Source organism: Etheostoma spectabile, chromosome 19 (genome assembly GCF_008692095.1).
Source record: "Etheostoma spectabile isolate EspeVRDwgs_2016 chromosome 19, UIUC_Espe_1.0, whole genome shotgun sequence".
Taxonomy (NCBI): domain Eukaryota; kingdom Metazoa; phylum Chordata; class Actinopteri; order Perciformes; family Percidae; genus Etheostoma; species Etheostoma spectabile.
Window position 1 is genome coordinate 11445457 of NC_045751.1, and position 15740 is coordinate 11461196.

General features: G+C 44.7%; 2 protein-coding genes across 5 annotated transcripts in view; both read left to right on the forward strand.

Moving 5' to 3' along the window:
* The window catches only part of col4a6 (collagen, type IV, alpha 6), a 171310-nt gene extending 161566 nt beyond the window's left edge, over positions 1–9744 (forward strand). For all 3 annotated transcript variants that reach the window (XM_032544669.1, XM_032544667.1, XM_032544668.1), the window contains 15 exons: positions 98–161; positions 243–317; positions 737–844; positions 1291–1398; positions 1496–1567; positions 2579–2698; positions 2787–2903; positions 3222–3383; positions 3488–3586; positions 3769–3918; positions 4186–4302; positions 4599–4790; positions 6123–6294; positions 6549–6663; positions 7605–9744. In XM_032544669.1, coding sequence (XP_032400560.1) covers positions 98–161; positions 243–317; positions 737–844; positions 1291–1398; positions 1496–1567; positions 2579–2698; positions 2787–2903; positions 3222–3383; positions 3488–3586; positions 3769–3918; positions 4186–4302; positions 4599–4790; positions 6123–6294; positions 6549–6663; positions 7605–7865 — 1932 coding nt within the window. In that variant the 3' untranslated portion in view covers positions 7866–9744. The remainder of the gene's footprint in view (positions 1–97; positions 162–242; positions 318–736; positions 845–1290; positions 1399–1495; positions 1568–2578; positions 2699–2786; positions 2904–3221; positions 3384–3487; positions 3587–3768; positions 3919–4185; positions 4303–4598; positions 4791–6122; positions 6295–6548; positions 6664–7604) is intronic.
* A 2265-nt stretch (positions 9745–12009) lies between these two features.
* ankrd46b (ankyrin repeat domain 46b) overlaps positions 12010–15740 on the forward strand; it is a 25021-nt gene continuing 21290 nt past the window's right edge. For both annotated transcript variants that reach the window (XR_004336470.1, XM_032544670.1), the window contains exons 1-2: positions 12010–12258; positions 14182–14524. Coding sequence is in view for 1 of the 2 variants with exons in the window: in XM_032544670.1 (XP_032400561.1) it covers positions 14214–14524 (311 nt within the window). In the remaining variant the exon portion in view is untranslated. The remainder of the gene's footprint in view (positions 12259–14181; positions 14525–15740) is intronic.

Sequence of the window (15740 nt, forward strand, 5' to 3'; positions counted from 1 at the left end):
ACACACAGACACACACAGACACGCACACACACACTTACACAATCAAACATGCAACAAGATCAGCTAGGGAGACTCAAGTTCTGACGCCGTCTTTCAGGGTGATGATGGCGTACCTGGTTTTCCCGGCAACCCTGGAGAATTTGGTCGGCCTGGTGGCAAAGGTGAGTGTAAATATCAGGCCTATTTATGAATAGTTTAACACATAAATACATCCTTTGACTGGTGTGTTTTCTGTTCTTCAGGGGCACCCGGTGAAAGTTACGGTTATCCTGGAGCTCCAGGACCTAAAGGCCAGCCAGGAGATTCAGGTTTCCCAGGTAAGACTCCCCATGTTCGTTTTTTGTTAAAAAAACAACCACACCTCACCTAAATATAACAGTAGTTTCTTTAAACTGCTTCTTACTTAAGAAAAGATAGTTAAGAGCCCACAATACACCAGTCACAAGGGGGGACTACTCTCTACCACCATGTGTAGCGCTCGCCACCGGCAGCCTTACGACGCCACACATCAGCCCGGTAGAGAAGGAGGGGAACATGTTTTTAGTGGCGGGGGAAACCGGAGTGCATGCAAACGACCAGGGTTCAAACCCAGTACCTTCTCACTGTGAGGCCACAGTGCTGATGAGAATGACTTATAACAACCCCTCTACCTTCTGTCTTCACATTAAAAACATGTGATGGTTTAAAACATCAGATCCAAGATGACTTACCCACCAGATTGATTGTCTCTCTTCAGGTGGCCGTGGCTATGACGGCGCTCCCGGTGACATCGGCATTCCAGGAAGTCCAGGTTTCCCTGGTGTGAAGGGAACTCCTGGTGATAGAGGACGGCCTGGATTTATGGGTGAGCGAGGCCGCTACTAGGACAAGCACACGGCCAGTCTGCCGTACTAGTACAGTGCCCCTTCAAAATGTAACCTAAATGTACCTGACAGAGAACGTAGGACTGCTTTTATGCTGCAGCTTGTTGTTTTCTTCATCAATGTTTTGGTCAATCGGGACTGTTCCGATGTTTAGTTTTATTCAGTTTTTAATGAACAATATCCACCGCTGACCAAAGTTCTCAAATTCCGAAACCCCAAGTGTATTAGGTACCCAGGAATCCAAGTGTGAAGAAGTATGGATGAACAATTCATGAGACATTTCAACGGCACACACACACACACACACACACACACACACACAGAGGTTTCCCGATTAATTAGAGAGATTTCATTCGAGACACCAGAGAGAGTCAGAGGGAAGCCACAGTCAGATACTAACACGTTTGGCTTGTCTTCCCCTCTGCAGGCTCCCCTGGTTTCCCCGGGCCCAATGGCCAGTCCAGCTACCCAGGAAGAAGAGGAGCAGATGGACCTCCTGGTCCGCCTGGAGGTCCTGGAGGTCCTGGAGCCAAAGGTAAGAGACATCACTGCTGATGCACGTTAGGTAAGACAACAGGGAAGGGAATGAGCACAGGCTGCAGACAAACACTTACTCTGTTGTGTTTTTGCAGGTTTGCCCGGATCCCCTGGTTTGGATGGACTTAATGGCCTTGCTGGACCTAAAGGCCTCCCTGGAACCCCAGGCAAGGACCTCATTACACACACAGAGCAAAGCTTCTTCTGGTCCAGGACCTAGACTCCAGCAGTTCACGTGGAACTCTGAAGGACTCTTAAAAGGAGTCTGAAGAGAGTCGGCCTATCTCAAACACAGCTCGCGGACCTACAACGTTTACAGTGTCATGGTTACCTGGTCACGTTTGATTCTATGGTGACTAGGCATGTCCAGCATGTACTTTCTCAAGCACTATTTGGCTTATGAAACAATTCGGCGTTTGCAGCAACAGCACTCTCGGTCTGCATAGTCCACAAGACGCATGAAGCAAAAGTCACATAAGCAGATAAATAACAAGTTTCATCAATTTGATTCCTTTGAAATCACTTCTGATCCTTGTTGTTGTTATTTTGCGTCCTCGACAGGTCAAATTTCTCATCTTAAATTTGCCCTTTTGAATCATTTCGAGATCAGTTATAAAATATACAAATAAATACAAATCTTAACCATTTACCCTTCACCCCTCTTTGAGACAAAAGGCCCTATTTTAACGATCTAAGCGCACGCCGTGAAGCGCCTGGCACAGGTGCGTTTAGGGCGAGTCCAAATCCACTTCAACAGGGTTGTTCGTAGAGTCTTCATTAATTATAGGTGTGTTTTGGGCGTAAAATGCAATAAACCAATCAGCATCATCTCCCATTCCCTTTAAAAGCCAGGCGCGTTTGTACCTTGGCGTTATTTTTGAATTTGGCCACATTGAGGGACAAAGCGTGAGTCTGATCTAATGATACATATGTACCATGTTTTCATAGCTTTCACAGTAGAAAAGCAGGTGGCAAATGGTTAAAAAGGACTACATATCAACATCAGTTCAAAGAGGACATTTTCTGTTTTAAATAAATAAACTGTAAAGATAACATAAAAGTCTTGTGAGGAGCTTATAAAATTCTGCGCAAAAATTCCAAGTAAATCTAAGTAATTAATCAGTTTGCAGATGTTGAAGATGACCTGCTGATGAATGCTTTGTTGTGTTTGTATGCAGGTGGGAGTGCAGGCGGTCGCCCAGGAGCCTCTGGTGTTCCAGGGTCGAAGGGAGAGAGAGGAGACTCGTATCCCGGAGCTCCAGGCTTCCCGGGGCAGAAGGGAGAGAGAGGAAATACAGGTGAGGTAGTCTTGCAGTGCTAATTGAGTAAAGATAAGGTTAATATTATGTCAAAAGTACTGACTGCTGATTTGTTTGTGTGTGTCAGGTGGTCCTGGACTTGTGGGGTTCCCTGGTCTGCCCGGACCTCCTGGTCCCACTGTGGTGTCGGATGTCCCTGGACCTTTGGGAGACCCAGGCCTCCCTGGACTGGACGGAGAGTATGGTAAATACACTTCCTTAGTCTTTCCTTTTGATTTCCTTCCTTTCTCTCAACCCAATTCCCCCTTTTCCGGTTTCATTCATCAACTCTCTCCTCTCCTCCTAGCCCTCTCCTGTCTTCCAAACCCTCTCCTGTCTTCCTATCCTTCTCCTCTCTTCCTAACCCTCTACTCCTAACACTCTCCTCTCCTCCTATCCTTCTCCTCTCTTCCTAACCCTCTCCTCCTAACACTCTCCTCTCCTCCTAACCCTCTCCTGTCTTCCTATCCCTCTCCTTGCCTCCTAACCATCTTTTCTCCTACCCTCTCCTCTCCTCCTCCAGGTTTACAAGGTCCTCCAGGTTCTCCCGGGCCTCCTGGTCCAGGCACAACCCAGGGAGACAGAGGTGACTCTGGGCTCCCGGGCTTCCCTGGCTCCCCCGGCAGGAAAGGAGACTCCGGCATCCCTGGAGGCGCCGGACTCCCCGGCAGCTCCGGTTTCAAAGGTGAAGCTGAGCTCCAAAATAAGATACAATTAAAAAAACATGAAACCAAACTAAATGTTGGTTTCTTTGTGCAAAAGATAAAGCAAAGTGTTTTTGCTTTTCAGGAGCACGAGGTGACACTGGCTACAGCGGAGGTCCTGGTCTCAATGGTTTCCCCGGTGACCCTGGTTACTATGGAAACAAAGGAGCCAAGGGAGTACAAGGTAGGAGGAGTTCAGTCCTTCCACAGGTAGACATCAATCAGTGGAATGTGATGGTACAGGAAATTTATTTATGTTATCCTACTAACACTTTTCTCGCCCTTTTTCGCTCCTTTTTACGCTCCTGCCACCCCCCCCTTTCGTCCGTCCTCCTTCTTTCTCTTTCTCCATCCCCTCCTGCCCAGGGCGTCCTGGGCGTAAGGGTAGCCCTGGAGTGGTCTCGCTGCCCCCACGAGACATCGAGAAACGCTATGGAGATGGGGGCTTTCCCGGTGCAATTGGCAACACCGGTGTCCCCGGAGAATCCGGACCGCCAGGAATGCCCGGACGTCCAGGTGAACAGTGAAAACCGTTTTTTTGTCTTTGTTTTTTTAAACAATCTTTGCCACGGTAAAGACATTCTAGTTTAAAATGATCTCTTTTCCATCATTAAAGCCTCATATATATAAGGATATATTTACCCTGATATGAATATATATATGCATATATAATATGTAAATAAGGGTTGTGATTACACTACAGAACAGTTCCAGTGCAGAGAGACTGAAACACGATAAAGGAGGGAATAAACAAATAAATATAAAAATAAATGTCTGTTGCAGGTCCCAAAGGTCGTCCTGGTCCCGTGGGTAAACTTGGCAGGACTGGATCTGCTGGTTTTCCCGGACCTGTCGGCGACGCCGGACCCCCCGGTTTCCTTGGACCCACTGGAGAACAAGGTCAGTCGTCTGTCAAAGATTAAGCTTACACCCAACTGTTTTGTCTCCTAAATTCAATTAAATTTCATTTATGTGATCAAATCACAACAAGATTTATCTCAGGCCACTTTGCAGAAAGCATTTGGTGCAAAAACGTCCTTTTAGGCAGAAACCTCGGACAGACCCCGGTTCTTTGTGGGCGACACTTGTCGCTGCCGGTGTGGACACAGACACTGATACAGATATACAGCCATGAGGGCCCCACTAAGGGGGATTCTGACAGCTGCTCAAATTTGTTCTTGTCTCCTCTTCTTCAGGTCCCACTGGTCAGGCCGGTCGGCCCGGCTCTCCCGGCGGCGTGGGCCGCAGTTCCAGCATCGGCTACACTCTGGTGAAGCACAGCCAGAACTCCCAGGTTCCCATGTGTCCTCAGGGCATGGCCAAGCTGTGGGACGGGTACAGTCTGCTCTACGTCGAGGGACAGGAGAAGGCTCACAACCAGGACCTCGGTACGGAAAACCCTTTTATTCACGTTGTTACAGTCCTATGAAGTGGTTTCTCCTTCATCAATCTTTTTATTTGTAGAAGCTGCTACATCAGAGATACAAACTTTGGCCCAGCTGTGTCCTGTCTGCATCGGACCTTCCCACAATAGAGGCTGTTACCATGATTACCCAAAACAATAAGATCCCTCATTTAGAGGACATAACCTACACACATGTCTAATGTATTACCATGTTTTATAGTGGAATTTTGTAGGGTTTACTATTGGTGCTTTGGTTAAATAATTATACAATGAGATTTTGATCAATTATTATCAGTTATGTAGATATAATAACTTAGTGGGTAAAGGCAAATAATAACAGCCAGGACAGTCTGGCTAGTTCAGAACATTACATCACTTTACTTTAATGCAGCCTTTAAAACCAGGAAAAGACTAAACTTACAATATTACAATATGCCAAGTTCGAGACAATATCTAGCATTATACAGCTATATCAATATAATACCAATATATTGCCCAGTCCTACGTCTGCCATTATTGTTTTGAATCGCTTTGAACGAACAGTCGGGGCCGTCACACACACCTAAACCAAGCCCACAGCTGCCATTAGCTCCTCACCGGAGGCTGATTGCTTCGGTGAGCTGGTAGTTCAGGTTAGAGTCGATCACCGGCGATCGCCGCCCGTTGCATGATGGTTAGATTTGTGTCCGGCTTGACGCCGACTTGCTCTGACGTCTCGCACACGAGGGCAACGATAGTCTCTTGAGATCAAGGCGGCCGAAGGTCTGAGACGCAGGCAGCGCAGTTGCTTTTCACCAAATGGAAGACCCAGGCGGACCCGGGGCATGCTGGGAAACGCCGGCCTCTCAGCTGATCAAACAGCTGATTGGGTCCGAATTGACTCAACATGATGACATTTTATATAAACTTTGTATTGTTTTTAAATCGGATTAAATCCTATTAGTCTGATTTAACTTGTGTCCAAGCTGATATACTGTATGAGTAAAACATTTTATTGAATCCAAATCGGACCTAACAGGATGTGAGTTTTTCTGTGACTTCCTGTTCAGCTTGAATGCTGCTGGAAACAGCTGGAAACCATCCGACTTCACTGCAGATTTTTGTCCCCGCCCCCCCGGCTGCTGCCGCCTGCTCTCGTCCACTTTACAGGCTCAGCGCAGCTCAGCGCAAACGAGCCTATAAATTGAAGTTTGACAAGTTGGAGTCTTGCGTGAGTTCTAGAGAATCCAGCTCTGTTTGAGATCCCGAACAATAAGCGACCCTCTCTCTCTCTCTCTCTTTCTCTCTCTCTCTCTCTCTCTCTTTGTGCCTCCAGGTCAGCCGGGGTCGTGCCTCCCCAGGTTCAACACCATCCCCTTCCTCTACTGCTCCCCAAACGAGATCTGCTACTACGCCAGCCGCAACGACAAATCCTACTGGCTCTCCACCACTGCCCCCATACCCATGATGCCTGTGGCCGAGGAGCAGATTCAGCCTTACATCAGCAGGTATTGCACACTGGTTTGGCTCAGTGGACTCTAACAGTCCCACTCAGGGGTTTTCCTGCATAGAGGAATTTTAGGAAATGTCAGGAAAGGCATAGATTTTAGTCTAACAAGGTACCACTCATTGCCTTTACTACCGCACATGGACCAATCATGCTTACTTTCGTGCGTAGTTAAAATAAATGTAGTTAAAATAAATGTACCAAACATATTTGTATGTTAAATTCAACTCCTTGTCCTCCTCCTTGACCATCCAGGTGTTCTGTGTGTGAGGCTCCCTCTCAGCCTGTGGCGGTCCACAGTCAGGACGTGACCATCCCCACCTGTCCCCCCGGCTGGAGGAGTCTCTGGATAGGATACTCCTTCCTCATGGTAATCTAAAGACAATGAAGCCTGCAAAATAAAAACCTAAATGTGTGTGTCCTCTGCCATCTCTGGAATAAGACACACTTTAGTTAGACAACTTAAATAAGAAAGGGTTTTCATCCTATGTTGACATTCCATGTATCATTTTTTGTCATTTAGACTACATAAACTGTAATGTGTCTTGTTTTAGTAGTCGAGCGTTTGCTGATTATTCCATCGGTTAATCAAGGAATCGGATAAGAAATACTTTTGTTTTATTAAAGAGCAATAATAAACCAGTGAAAACTAGACCCATTTAGAGCATTTAGGTGCCATGGTTATATTCTGGGTTAAAAAATGTCTAACTGACGAGGAGTAGCCTCCTGGCAGCGGGCAGCGAGGCGGAGGTCCTGCGGGGTGCACTACATCTCATTTGATTAACAGTGGCCTAAAAAGAGCCCCATAGGATTTAAATCAGTAGTTTTGTCAGTTCTAAGAAAGTAGAAATTAACGCTGAAGAGAACTGGTCTAAGGACCTCAGAGCTGTTTTTTTTTAAAGTGAAAGGTCTTAAAGAGGTTTTAAAGGTCTATCTCTGCAGGGATCCTTTCCATATTGTTAATAACATAATAACAATCAGAGCCTGTCTGTGGCAAAACGAGCACTTTTAGTGGACCAAATGGATGATGCACATTGGCCCCATATGGTTGCTTAGCAGCCGGGTCTATGGCTGTGGCTATGCCGGTTACAGCGTTCATGCTTAATACTGGACCAATGTCAAAGACTGTTGTTCCCATCAGTCACTTAGACACAAAAACAGGAAAATAGGGTCCAGGTTGATAAAAACGGAAGTTACCCTTCAACTACACCCTGTCGGTTGAAAGAATTGTGGAGCAGACAGGAAGTGATGAGTTGTTCTTTCCAGCAGCAGTAACGACAGAATTGACTTTCCCTCTTGTCTGGTGTGCAGCACACAGCGGCCGGCGCCGAGGGCGGCGGGCAGTCCCTGCAGTCCCCCGGCTCCTGCCTGGAGGACTTCCGCGCGACGCCGTTCATCGAGTGCAACGGGGGAAAGGGCACCTGCCACTACTTCGCCAACAAGTACAGCTTCTGGCTCACCACCGTGGACCCCCGCCAGGAGTTCCTTTATTCCCCAGCACAGGAGACCCTGAAGGGAGGCCAGGAGCGCTCCAAAGTCAGCCGCTGCCAAGTCTGCAGCAAGATCTTGTAGGAGGAGGAGGAGGAGGAGGAAAGGAGGGGTGGAGGAGGAGGAGGAGGAGGAGGGGTGGAAATGAAAAAGAGAGGCGTTGATGATTGAGGATGAGATGATTTTTTTATAAAGAAATCGACAAAAGACCACTGACTGAAAATGATCCTCTGATGGAGTCGAACAACAAATCGGCTCAGTTTTTTTGGAGTTTTTGATCCCTTCGAGGAATGAATGGCTTGTTAAAAAACAAAAAGGAAGAGTTGGAGAGAGGAAATGCAAAGAGAAGGGCTCCAGCGGCGTTGCTCTGCTCTAGGTTATCACTGACAATGGTGCTATTGTTTATGTTTATTTTGTGTCTCGTTACGTTTTTTGTTTTTTTTTGGCGAGAAGCATTCTCGGCTACCTCAGAGAGTGCCACCCGCTTTGGACAGCACTGCACCACACACACATCTGCACACATCTGCACACATCTGCACACATCTGGGCGGCTGCTTCACATAGGTCAGTTCAGACAGTGGAGTCAAGCATGGCTCTAAGGTCTTAACTTTTATGAACTGATTTATCTGAAGCAGAAGCACCTGATTCTGGTTTAAACGCTTGTTTTCGTGAAATGGCCGCCATCAAACTTTGCTCTTTGTATCGACCGCCCGCTGCAAACACTTTATAACCGCAATGATGCTACACATTATGCTACGTTACAAGCTGCGTCCTGTTTTGCAAGAGTGACTCCATTGGTTATCATTTCATGAGGGTATGGAAGTCTAGTTGCTGACATCTGAGACTAGCTTGAAGGCTTTAAGGAGCACAATAAGCACGCTACTCTTTTATTTTTTTTGACAGTTGCATTATTGTTTGTGTCCGTTTTCGTGCATGTAACAAAAAATATCCGAAAGGTGCGTCCAGCAAAATGTAAAAAACCAATGGAGGAAGGAAAGAAAGAAAAGCTAGTAATAAATACACAAGCATGTAGCTTGTTCAGTCAGTATTTTACATTTTAAGTCAGATACTGGACCAACAGCGGCTTTTTAAGGCAGAAAAAGAAGCTGATTTTTCAATATCCTTTTTACAATTTACATGTTTGTTCATTATTTTTCTTCCGGATTTGATTTTCTAACATGTCAAGTTATATTATCAGCTCTAAACTGTCCAATCTCAGATATTCTAGCTTCACGAAGCATTTGCAGAACATCCGCTGCCTCTAAAGATGAAATAACTGACAAAAAACAGCAAGTATAGGTTCATTTTAATGGATTTGTATCACTTCAAGCAAGTTGCAATTCTCTACTAGTTGATTTTTATAGTTTACAGAAATTATTTTAAACCGACAAGAAAATCTCTTGAATCATGTAAAGTGTGATTAGGGTGAAAGTGTCAGGGTTCTTGTGGTCATAAAAAATTTGAAAAACAATTGCTACTAAATGATAAAAAAAAAAATCTTCCAATTGTATCACAAAGGGGACAACGGGAAGACTCATGCACATACTTACTACTCCCATACGCGTAAGTATCAGATGTCCATGTCACACTTTATCATTTAATCACCATAACTTCACAAAGTCATGGAAGTCATTGGTCAAAATGTGTAGGAACCCTGGAGTTTATTCTCAATCCTGGAAACTGAGTTTTGACTAAAAGAGCTAAGAGTTTATATGACTCCATCTGTCAGTGAAGCGAGTGAGTGAACCGTGAGTTTAGAGGGAAATGCTCAGCAGCAATATAATCTATTCATAGATTGCCATTACTGTGCAAAAACATGCCAAAATTACCAGTGCAGTTATTCAACGTTTCACTCTGTAATCTCTGTGTATTTAACAATATGACTCTATGGTGCTACAAAATACCTTGACAGCTGACTTTAAAGGCAACATTTAAGATATGAAACTGCATGCAATAAAAAGGACGAAGAGAAACAAACGGCACTTTTCCTTTGAATAGCTCTGCAACAGCTTACTGTAGTGGAACTGTGATGACTTGAATGAGGCCACCCATTCATAAATATAATGCACTGGTGTGAACTCACATGGGGCTCGAACAATAGACACATCTCCAAGTCACAGAGTTTTACTATTATCTGGTGACCAAACTAGTGTTTTTTTAAATCATGCTTCTCTTTCCCACACTAAATTTGCAACAGCAAACCACACACACACACTCTCTCTCTCTCTCTCTCTCTCTCTCTCTCTCTCTGATAGATTGTCAATTATTGCTGTACATAACGCTTACTGTGTTTCCCACCAAAGTATGTATGTATGAAAGTGATTAGCTCTTAGTCATTGGTTGTCTTGTTATTCCCGGTCTATGTGTCCGTTCTCTGTCCTCGGATAACAAAGAGGAAGAAGTGAGTCATTTTCTGGTTATAAATGTAGACTCTGCAGCCACATTTATGACAGAACTTACTTCTTTCTTTTTTTTTACATTGACTTTGGTTTGCGATGCATATTAAACGTCAGCGGTTCTCCTCTCGTATCCCTGGACAGTGAAAGCTACTAAGTGACTTGTAACCACTATGACCACTGTGTCTAGCACACGGCTCTGTCTCTCTGCTGTGGCCCTCACTCCAGTACCATGTCCCATGTTACCCTTTAAAACAAATGTATGTCGTCTTTTTCTTTCTTCCTTGTGTCAGCCTTTGTGGTTTTGTAATCTAGATTGTAATTATTTTACGTAAGTCATGATACTATCCCCTGCTTTTATTTACCGAGATGCGAGGGAACGGGACTGATGTGTACATTAAATATTATGGAGAAAAACAACAAATGCCTTTTAGGACTATGTTTTTTATACGGAACACATATTCACCACTGACGATTCAACAGACGCAACAACAGATTTTGACATCGGTTTGGTCTTTATCCCATTTTTTCGAGTTGAAATGTCTCATGCAGCAGTGTGCTGTAAGTGCCGCAGTGACAGAAAGGAAATGCAGTTTTCCTCAAAGAGGATCTATAACAATACAACGGTTAAAACATGTGTGTTACTGCAATGTGTATTTCTGCGCTCACACACACTTTGAAATAAAGTCCATACACTAACTTTCTAATGCAGAGCTATAAGTTCTTTATAAGGTGTTTCAGTGTTGTTGTGCTAGCAGCAGGCGTGTTGTTGTTACATGTGTTGTTGTGTTGTAGTAGGTGTAAAGATCACGTTTGGCAAAAGCAGGTTGAGAACATTAACTCTTTGGAACTTGATACAGATTTTATTGCCGTGTTGTGCAACCAAGCCGTCATCAGATATCAGATGTGGAACTTACAACCAATGCATTTGTAGGTTTTATCACCTGGTAGAGCACGCACCCAATATACAGGGGCTTAGTTCTCAATGCAGTGGTTGCAGGTTCAAATCCGACCTGCGGCCCTTTGTTGCATGTCATTCCCCCTCTTTATCCCCTTTTATATGGAAGCTGTCCTATCTAATAAAGGCCTGAAATGCCACAAAAATTATTTAATAAAAACAAAAAGATGGGTGCCAGGGTAGCTCACCTGGTAGACCTACCCGTATATAGAGGCATTAGTCTTTGACGCAGTGGCAGCGGGTTTGACTCCGACCTGCGGCCCTTTGCTGCATGTCATTCCACCTCTCTCTCCCCTCTCATGTCTTCTGCTGTCCTGTCAAAATAAAGGCCTAAAATGCTCAAAAAATAATCTTAAGAAAAAAGAAATTACAATACTAAAAATAACTGTGAAACGTGGGTCAAGTGGGTGCAATACCTACTGGTTTATAGTACATAAAACTATGAATTGCTTAGTAAATGAGCAAGATCTTAAAAGTGTGTGTATAATGTGGAATAAACCTGGATAGAAAGTGAGGTTGTGACAGTTTCTGGCAGACAACCACTACTTAAAATCTGGTGAGATTTAAATGAAAAGTGGTATAAATAGTCAATTCAATGTTAATGTTGCCCACACCCATTATTAATGGGGTTTATTAAATGACACAAAAACAGCAACATAGCTAGAGTGTTGGTTTGGGGGCTGGAGAGATGCAACTTCAACTCCTGAGCACTGCCAGGTGCTCTTCAGCAAGCAGCTGGCAGCCCCCCCACTCTGACACCTCTCCATTTGTGCATGAATAGGTCCTGAGCGTGTGTGTGTGTGTGTGTGTGTGTGTGTGTGTGTGTGTGTGTGTGTGTGTGTTTGTGTATTTCAGGCCTATGTGTGATTACTAACAAAAGTGTACACTGAGTGTAGATTGTAATTTCCCCACTGGGGATCAATAATTAGTATGAATTAAAATGTAAATTAAATTAAATGAACACAAACCGTCGTGTCACCTCCCGGACAGTAGGTGGCGACAAACGCCTGAATGTTGCTAAGGAAACCAAAGAACTAGCATCACAACAACAACACGGCTCGTCACGTTAGCTCAAAGAAGAGCGGAGTGAATTTTTTTCTGCTAATTCGGAACATATTAACAGGTGAGTAATGAAACTGGCGGCCAACAAAGCCTCTAAAAGACTTGTGTAGTCCATGTGCGCGTTCTTACACGTGTTAAATCACAGATGAATCTGTTTAGAGGTGCGTAAAACGTTAGCTTACCAGCTAACATTAGCTCCGCTAGCTTCTTCCCGTTAGCTTTAACAATCTGACGTTTTATTTTGACACGGTGTGTGACATCGCTGCATGCAAAGAGTCTGATATATCTTAAAGATAAAATGTGTAGCTGGGATGTGATGTTGCTGCCGTCTCCATTACTGCAAGCTGGCTAGCTAGCTAGCTAGTTAATGCTACAGTTATCATAACGCAACGCAGTGCAGCCTGCTGTTTACATCACTATTAGCTATGCAACGTTAGCTAGATGCGTTAACATTGACTTAAAGGGGGTTTCTTGTGATGATTTTCGTAATTAAAACGACATGGTGTTGTCTGCAGGGTTCGTAGCTTGTAATGTTTGCTGGAGTGATGCCATATGTGCTCAGATGACTGAAATGAATAATGTGCTTAAACGGCTTTCGCGTTTATCTCTTTAAATATGTCTTTGATAAATGAAAGGCCTTGATGTTAGGTTATAAAGTATTCGGTCTAGAAAACTCACTAGACTAGTTACTTGGGCTGGGACAGACGAAATCCTTTTGTTCCGATTCGTTAACGATACATTAACGATTGGATTGTGTTTCGATTTTCATTCATTGTGATTATTCGATAGTTTTGAAGTATTGCGATTTACTTTTCTTTCTTTAACAAAAACAAAAGTTGAATTGAGTTGAATAATGCACTTCTAGATTATATATGTAGTGTTTTGGTTTTTTTGTATGTTGTTCTTTACAAATATATTAATGTCAGACTGGCTCACTGACATGTGATGTGCGTTCTTCTTAGAAACAATTCCCCAGGTATTGTGACAGAGTTCAATCGGGACAAGGGATATAGTCCTAGCCTTCCTTAAAGTGCTCATATTATGCTTTTTTGCCTTTTTCCCTGCCCTTTATTGTGTTATATACCTTTGCATGTTATAGGTTTACAAAGTGAAAAGCCCAGCGTCCCCCCCAAAGGAACTTCCCAACAGAAAACACTATTCTCCTAACAGCTCTGTTGTAGTCCAGCCTCTACTTCACCTAGCTGCTAGCCTGTCAGGACCCTCATACTCTGCTCCTGACTGGCTAGTAGTCCTTACCTAGGTACTGTCAGGACCCTCATACTCTGCTCCTGACTGGCTAGTAGTCCTTACCTAGGTACTGTCAGGGCCCTCATACTCTGCTCCGACTGGCTATTAGTCCTTACCTAGGTACTGTCAGGGCCTCATACTCTGCTTCTGACTGGCTAGTAGTCCTTACCTAGGTACTGTCAGGGCCCTCATACTCGCTTCCTACTGGCTAGTAGTACTTACCTAGGTACGGTCAGGGCCCTCAAACTCTGCTTCTGACTGGCTAGTAGTCCTTACCTAGGTACTGTCAGGGCCCTCATACTCTGCTTCTGACTGGCTAGTAGTCCTTACCTAGGTACTGTCAGGGCCTCAACTCTGCTCCTACTTGTTAGTACTTACCTAGGTACTGTCAGGGCCCTCAACTCTGCTTCGACTGGCTAGTAGTCCTTACCTAGGTACTGTCAGGGCCCTCAAACTCTGCTTCTGACTGGCTAGTAGTCCTTACCTAGTGCATTAAATGTTGAAGCTACAAATGGCCGGAAAAAAATAATAAACAAAACTAAACTAATATATCATGAGACATTTTCTAAACTATTTGTTTTCTAAAAAGAATGCACATCCCATGTCAGTCTGACATTTATTCCATTTGTAAAGACGTTCATGACACGGATTTTCTGCTTTTTCTGCTTTCGCTCTGTTTTGCTGGAAACACAGATTTGTGACTCCGACCCTGTTTCCTCTTTGATCACCATCGCAGGTACGCTGGAATTTTCTGATACCCACTCGGACATGTCCTATGTCTTCATCAATGACTCGTCGCAGACTAACGTGCCTCTGCTGCAGGCCTGCATTGATGGAGACCTGCCGTTCGCCAAGAGGCTCCTGGAGACGGGGTGCGACCCCAACATCCGAGACAACCGGGGCCGCACCGGCCTGCACCTAGCCGCCGCGCGAGGGAACGTGGAGATCTGCCGGCTCCTGCACAAGTTCGGCGCCGATCTGCTGGCGACTGATTATCAAGGAAACACAGCTCTGCATCTCTGTGGTCATGTGGACACGATACAGTTCCTGGTCTCCAACGGGCTGAAGATCGATATCTGGTGAGGAATGTTATCAATGTGCATATATACAGTATTACATGTTTGACTGGTACTTTATATAATAACAATACAGTTTATTTAAAGGCCCCTTTCACAGCTCTCAGGGGCACCGTACAGGGATTCAGTACTATGACAGGGATATCCTTTCTTGTGTGTCTGCTTTGAGCATCACTGCGCCATAGTGGGGAGGGTGGGGGCTGGGTGGGCAGAGACTGCACAGCTGTAAAATGAACTTTCATCTGGGATGTCTTGTGAAATGCAAAAAAAAAAAAAAAGAAAGTAATGTGTTTAAGGCTTTAAATGATTTAAGGTTGCCTATGTTGGTAGCCTGAAGTTTATACTTGTGCGCTGGTGTGTGCGTCAAGTAGTGACACTAGAGTCCTAGTGAGAGAAACTGTGTCTCCGCTGTGCTCTCTGACCCCGGTGAGACATCTGTAACAGGAACCGTAACCCTCTCCTTGGTTTCTGGGTGTTTATGGAGAAGGAGAACCAGGAAAGAAGTCTAAGTACTAAAGTCGTTGCAACGTGTAGCGTTTTTGAGAGGTCCACGGCAGGCTGCGCCATAGTCTGTGTCTCCACCTACCTACGTACGTACGTACGTACGTACGTACGTAGCCACGGCGTCGATTTAACGCAGAACCCCGACGGTCGGTTTCCACCCAGCGAAATGTCGCTTCGCTCTCATCGAGGTTGAATGGAGCAGCCGGGGTTCTGTTGCCGTCTTGCGTGTTGTTTTGCGCGACCACGCCCCTGAGGCAAAATGTTGCTGGGCGAAAATCGCGAGGTGTTTCTCTGTGTGGAACGCCACCATATAGTGATGCATTCAAGAACATTTGACACATTTCTCCAGGGCAGCTTTTCATTCTCACACCCAGTGTCTGGCTGTGTCCCCTGTGCTGTGCTTTCAGGTAATGAAGGTGATATTAAAGCTTTTCATGGACTTTTATGGTTTTAAACCCTCCCCGAAATATTTAACATATTCTTCATATTCTTGGGTGTAGTCATACTGAAGTCCAACTCAGTCTTTTGTGTTGTTTTGTGCAGTCCATGATGTTGATGCGAGTTGTTTCACAGTGATTAAACATTCAAACCAGCCTCTTTTCTTTAATCACATAACTGTTGACACAGGCACACTACCTGGCGCTTCACATGTAGAGACAGTCCAAATGTGAGATTGCTGTTGGAAATAGTGTGTGTGTGTGTGTGTGTGTGTGTG